Here is a 6378-nt window from a genome sequence, read left to right as displayed (position 1 = left end):
GACCCTGGGCAAGTCCTTCTGTCTCTGGTCCTTTATGTCTTCTGGAGTAAACAGGGAAGGGTGCTGGCCCTTGGCTCTGACAGGTCACGTTTCTAACCCCTCTTGCAGGAAAGTGAAACTGACTTGATACAGCCAACGAAGGTGGATGCGGAAGGGACGTTAGAGACTTTTGGGGCAGCTTTCCTGCCTCCCACCCCGTCCCTCACCTCGGTAGATGGGGAAAGTGGGGCTCAGAGAGTTGAGGTAACTTGCCCAAGGTCACACAGCGAGTTACGTATGGGCTGAGCCGGCGAGATGCCAACTCCACTAACTTCCCGGATCTGGGGAGCAAGGGAGCGGCTGGTGGGAGGAGCTTCGACCAAAACACCCCCGTTTGTGTCTGCTTGATGTCTGTCGACACCACCCAGGATTGTGCCTAGCAAAGGAGTCCCCAGAACTGGAAAGCCCTGGCTTTAGACCACACCTCGTCAGCCATGTGCAACAGCCTTCCCGGCAGCCTCTCTCCCCTTCCTCTTCCTCCTCCTTCTGGCAAAATTCTTAGAAAAACCAAACCAATCCCATGTGCTTCGAGAAGGCGCAGAGAGATGCGGTCAGCCCCAGCCTAGACAAGCCGATCTCAGGCCTGGGATAGACAGAGCCGCTCAGTCTAGAGCACTGACCCAGGACCCACTTCTGTTCTCAGGGTCTATGCTGACAGCGAAGAGCCCCAAACCAGTGAGGTGAGTAAGACTGCACGATCCAGCCAAACATTTGCAGCAGTTATCTCTAGATGGTAGAATCCATGGGCTTTTGTTGCTGCTTTTAATTTTTTTTTTAAGTCAGAGTCTCACTCTGTTGCCCAGGCTGGAGTGCAGAGGCACAATCATGGCTCACCGTAGCCTCGATCTCCTGGGCTTAGCCTCCCAAGCAGCTGGGATTACAGGTGCGTGCCACCATGCCCAGCTAATTTTCTGATATTTGTAAAGATGAGGTCTTATTACATCGCCCAGGCTGGACTCGAACTCCTGGATTTAAACAATCCTCCCACCTCAGCCTCCCAAAGTGCTGGGATTACAGGTGTGCACCACCGTGCCTGGCCCATCTTTCAAAATGTTGATAAAAGCTAACGATTATGCGTTCGCCGTGTGCTATTTTGTATGTGTATGTCATGAAAATGTCATAATAACCCGAAGAGGTAGAATCTGTTGTTCCCAATTTACAGATGAGAAGGGCCCAGGTGTCGAGTAATTTCCCAAAGACCCGCAACTGGGAAGTGTCGAGTCTGCAAGCAGATTGCTCACCCCTTCCTCCTCACCAACGCACCGTTCTTTCTTCTGTGTCTCCAAGCTTTCAGCAAGGAACACGTGCTGCTTTCATAATCACAAGACGGCCTCCGGGCGACCAATCTCTAAGAAGATCCTTCCGCTCTGTGTCTTATGCTTCTCTGGCCTCCAAGCCCTGCCCTGCACCCAGTCTACAGCCCCATCCCCACAGACCCCGCCCGCCATCCCACCCCACCCCTGCAGCTGTGGAGTGGGGTGTCCTGTGTCCTTGTCTTGCTGAGGTCTGCTCAAAATGTCCCCAGGGAACTTCCGGCCCCTGGGGAAGTCTGAGGGCAGAGCTGGGGGAGGAGAAGTGGGAAGGGATGTGAAACTTGGCCAGCCCGAGCCACTCCGGGTGGGGAGCCACAGGGGCCCTGGGCGGAGGGCAGGAGTGTCCACTCGGAGGTGACAGCGGGAGGCAGGTGAGACCGGGCCCGAGAGGGAGGGGCCGGGGAGTTGCTGACCTGGGGTCTGGATAACTGAGGTGGCAAGGGAGGGAGGGACTGCCAGCTGGCTCTGTGCTGGGACAGGGCTGAGGGACACTGACCCAGGACCCAGGACTCAGGACCCAGACAGGGCTGGAGGGCACTGACTGGAACCCAGGACCCAGACGGGCCAGGGGGCTTTGACCCAGGACCCACAGGGGGGCACTGACCCTGGACCCAGGACCCAGGACCCAGGGCACACACAGGACTGGGAGGCACAGACCAAGGACTCGAACTCCTCAAGCCAGAGCTCAGCTGGTGGGTCCAGGCCCTCCACAACACGAGAAGCTGGAAAAGGCTGGGGGTGCTCAAGTCAGCAGTGTGACTCACAGAGGGGGGGCCAGGGACAGCCGGCTGTCCATCCTTGGCGGTGGGGGTGCCGCTTGAAGGCCCCAGCATGCCGAGGAGGTGGAGTCGAGTTTGCGAGTTCCTGTGTGTACACACAGCTCCACCATCTGGGTGAGAGGGTGTTAATTAAATCAGGAGCAGGCACTCGATAAATATTTGCTCAATGAAATCGATCATCCGTGGGACTGTATGAATGTGTGTGTCGGGCGCGGGAAGGAGGAAGTCTATCTGGGTCTCTGCTGTGTGTCTAGAGGTGTATGGCAGATTTTTGAGTTTGCGTATGTGGACGAGAGCCTGTGTTGGCGGACCTGTGTGTGCTGACGTGGGCATGCCAGTGGCGTGTGTGTGCCTGTGTGGGTCTGCTGTTGTGTGTGCACGTTGGGTCCCTGGTGCTGGACGGGGAGGGGACACCCCGGACCCCAGGGGCTGGGTGTGCACTGGGGGAGGAGCGTGCACCCATCGTTGTGTGTGTGGGACTCACGGTGGGAGCTGGGCATGCGAGTGTGTGACATCACCTCCCAGACCCTCCCGTGTCTCCACAGAGGCGTCATGGAGGCTCCCTGGAGGTGGCTGGCGGTCTGCATGCTGGCCGTGTCCCTGGCCTCCACGGTGACCCAGGAGGTGTGCCGAGCACGGGATGGGAAGGATGGCACTGCAGGGACACCCGGCAGACCTGGGCGGCCAGGACTCAAGGGAGAGCGAGGGGAGCCGGGTAAGCCTGACCCCCCTGGGCCCAGCCCCTCAGACCTTGGCCTGGCTTGGCCTCCAGGGTAGAGGCTGGAGGCAGCGCCGAGAAGTCCACCTGTCCCCTCCATGAACCCCCTTCAGTTGCACTTGGCCCCAGGAGCTGAAGGGGGCCCGGGCAGTATCTTCAGCCCCCACCCACAGCTTCTCCATATGCCCCCTCCTGCCTGGGTTCTCCTTCCGTGGCTTCACTTTCCTCCTCCGGAGAATGAGTGGCTTTGGACAACTAACGTGAAAAGTCCAGAAACAACACCCAGTCCTTGATCAGTTACCGGAAAAGTAGGACCCAGATTATAGACTCAGGAGCCCCTGCCTTGCTGTGCGACCTCAAGCAAGTTACTGACCCTCTCTGAGCCTAAGTTTGGGAGGAATCAGTGCATTGCAACTGTCTTTTTGCTTCCTTCCGGCACACCAACTCTGTCCCTGCTTCTCCCTCCCCAGCCCCTTCAGGCTTCAGAGACTCTCACATTTTAGAAATAAGGCTGAGGGTGGTGGGAAAGGGAGGGGGGTCATGACCAAATGGCAAAGGAGAGTGTCCGGTGATTCCCCTCAAGCCTCCTGGTCCCCCATAGAAACCTTCATGACTTAGCATCTGGGCATCCTGCATGTGGCCCCCGAGCGGAAGTAGTGGGGGCTGGCAGCCTGGAGGGGTGTGGGTGCCCCGCCGCGGGCAGGCGGCCACCAGAGTGCCCTGCACACCCCGGAACCCAACACCACCCCAAGCGCCTGTTCACCCTCGTCCGTCTTATAGATGAAGGGGAGGCTCAGAGAGGCTGAGACACCGGTCCAAGGTCACACGGCCCGTCAGAGTCCACGCCTTGAGGGCTCAGGCATGTCCTTGCTTTCCACCCCACAGATCCAGGGGTTCCAGGCCTCTCTCTGAGGCCCGGCAGGCCCTGGACTCTCACTCCCGATCTGGTGTTTCTCCCCACAGGGGCCCCCAGCATCCGGACGGGCATCCGAGGCCTTAAAGGAGACCAGGGGGCACCGGGGCCCACCGGCAGCCCCGGCAAGGTGGGCTACCCAGGGCCCAGCGGCCCCCTGGGGCTGAATGGCCCCCCGGGAGTGAAAGGCCACAAGGGCAACCCGGGGAACATCAGGGACCAGGCACGGCCGGCCTTCTCGGCCGTCCTGCGGAACCCGCCCACAGGTGGGAACGTGGTCATCTTCGACACGGTCATCACCAACCAGGAGGGCGCCTACCAGACCAACTCCGGCATGTTCGTGTGCGCCGTGGCCGGCTACTACTACTTCACCTTCCAGGTGGTGTCCAAGTGGGACATCTGTCTGTCCATCGTGTCCTCCTCGCGGAGCCAGGCCCGGCGCTCCCTGGGCTTCTGCGACTACAACAGCAAGGGGGTCTTCCAGGTGGTGTCGGGGGGCTCGGTGCTCCAGCTGCAGCACGGCGACCAGGTGTGGATCGAGAAGGACCCCGCCAGGGGCCGCATCTACCAGGGCGCGGAGGCCGACAGCGTCTTCAGTGGCTTCCTGATCTTCCCCTCGGTCTGAGCCGGCCGGGTCCTCCCGGCCTCCGAGTCTCACCAGTGACCCTGGACTTCCCCCTCCCCCTCCACAGCTTCTTGCTCTGCTCTGTGAAATGGGACTGCTGCTGCTTGAGCTGCCTGAGAGAGGGCCCGGGATGGGCTGCCCTGCCACCCGTGCTCAGGGGGTCGTGCCTCGGGACTCCCCTGGGAATAAACCTCTGAGCTGTGTCTGCTGGGCACGAGGGTCCGCCGCTGCTCTGGGCATCGAGTGGGAGGCCTGCGTGTGGCACGGATGGCCCCTCTTGGGTGCTGCCCACGATGTGTCTAGCGGGTCCTGGCAGCCTCACCTGCCCGGGTTCAACCCCTGAGGCCGCCACCTATTAGCTGTCCGGTCACGGGCACGGTGCATGAGGTCTGTGACCTCAGTCTCCTCATCTGTAAAGTGGGACTCATTGGGGCACCTACCTCAAAGGATTGCTGGGAGGATCCAGTGACTCCAGTCCTGGAACTCAGCACCAGGCTCATGAGCAGGGCCGTGGGGGTTGGAGCTATGGTTCTATTTGGTTTAATCGGTACAATTTGCTCGGAGGTGAGTATGAGGACCCTGTTTTGCAGATGATGAAACTGAGGCTGGCGGGCATGGGCGTAAAGCCCCGGGTCAGTATCCAAGGGGAGGAGTCGGGGCTTGAACCCAAGTCCCAGGAGGCCCAAGCCTGGTGTCGAACCATGGCCTCCCCAGCTCTGCGGCCTCCACAGCTGCACTTAACACATCTCACAATGCTCTTCCAGCTCTGTCCCAGGAAGGCAGGCACAGGAACCAGAGGGGAGCCAACTGGCCTCAGGTCACCCAGTAGTCCTCTCTGGGGCTGGGTTTTCTGCCTACAGCCCTGGGCCTCCACCCCGGTGGGTGTGGGGGCCGGGGTTGATGCCTCAGTGCCTGCTGGACTCCACCCGGCTTGGGACTGGGAGGATCAGGGATGCTCACAGGGCACTCCCGGGTTCCTTTGTCCGTCTGGAGGCAGCTGTGGGGCCACTAACCCCCCCATGCCACAGTGTCTGTGAGGGAAGTCAGGAGGCCGGAGCTCAGTCCTGAACACATCCAGTGCCCTGTGCCATCTCTGAAACTGGTTTATCTTTGTGCTGCACACACGTGTGCACACAATCACAGGCGCTTACACACCTCCCTTGAGGGGCACATGGACCCACTCTCCTCTGAGACACAGGCCCAGGGAGGTCTCTCACACCGTGCACACCCTTGGCGAAGCAGGCCGGTGCCATCTTCACGCCCACAGGACACACCTGGAGGCACGAGCTGTCACGCCATGCTCCCACCTCAGACACACAAGTAACACCTGCGAACCGCCGGTGTTCTCTCGCTCTCACACACCCCTTGGGACACGTGTCCCTGACACGTGCTCCTCGCCCCCTCAGGAAAACCCTTGCTCCCTCCTACGCTGACCCCCACGCGCTGTCCCCAGAGACAGGCACGGTCCCCTCCGTTCGTTCACTGCCTGACACTCAGGAGGCCGGAGTCCCCACAGGCACCACCCCGTATGCCCACCTCCAGCACACACTCGAGACCCTCTCCCGGGCTGCCCCCACCCCACCAACAACCTCTGAGGGTCAGGAAGACATGGGGGCCCCCAGGGAGAGAGTGAACCCCAGGGCAGTCCCTCGGTCCTTCTGGGGTCAGTTCTGCCCCTGCCTGCCCAGAACACACACGCCCACAGCCAGGAAATGAGACAGATCTGTGGGCACCTGCGCTGTGCCCGAGGACATGCCCTAGCCACCAAGGCTTCTGATCCCAGCGAAACGGAGGTTGGTAGGCTCTGAGACCCGGGGACACAGCCAGGAGGGACGGGTCTGCCTGACCCCACAGGGAGGGCTTCTTCCCTCGCAACGGGACTCAAGAAAACGTCGAGGTGGAGCCGAAGCCGGGATAAGAGAACGGTGGGTGCAGGGCGTGCTCGCTGCCCCCACCCTAACCCTAAATCCCCATTCGCCCCCCTCCCCCTC

The 6378-nt window shown here is 60.7% G+C and overlaps 1 protein-coding gene across 1 annotated transcript; it reads left to right on the top strand.

Moving 5' to 3' along the window:
* The first annotated feature begins 2683 nt into the window (after nucleotides 1-2683).
* C1QA (complement C1q A chain) lies at nucleotides 2684-4599 on the top strand. The gene is made up of 2 exons (XM_008057650.1): nucleotides 2684-2846; nucleotides 3813-4599. Exons 1-2 carry the CDS (start codon nucleotides 2684-2686, stop codon nucleotides 4385-4387), a joined length of 738 nt encoding a protein of 245 aa, XP_008055841.1. The 3' UTR covers nucleotides 4388-4599.
* The last annotated feature ends 1779 nt before the right edge of the window (nucleotides 4600-6378 follow it).

Source organism: Carlito syrichta, unplaced genomic scaffold (genome assembly GCF_000164805.1).
Source record: "Carlito syrichta isolate Samal-C Ts95f unplaced genomic scaffold, Tarsius_syrichta-2.0.1 Scaffold303101, whole genome shotgun sequence".
NCBI lineage: Eukaryota > Metazoa > Chordata > Mammalia > Primates > Tarsiidae > Carlito > Carlito syrichta.
This window is presented reverse-complemented; position numbering and strand designations above follow the sequence as displayed.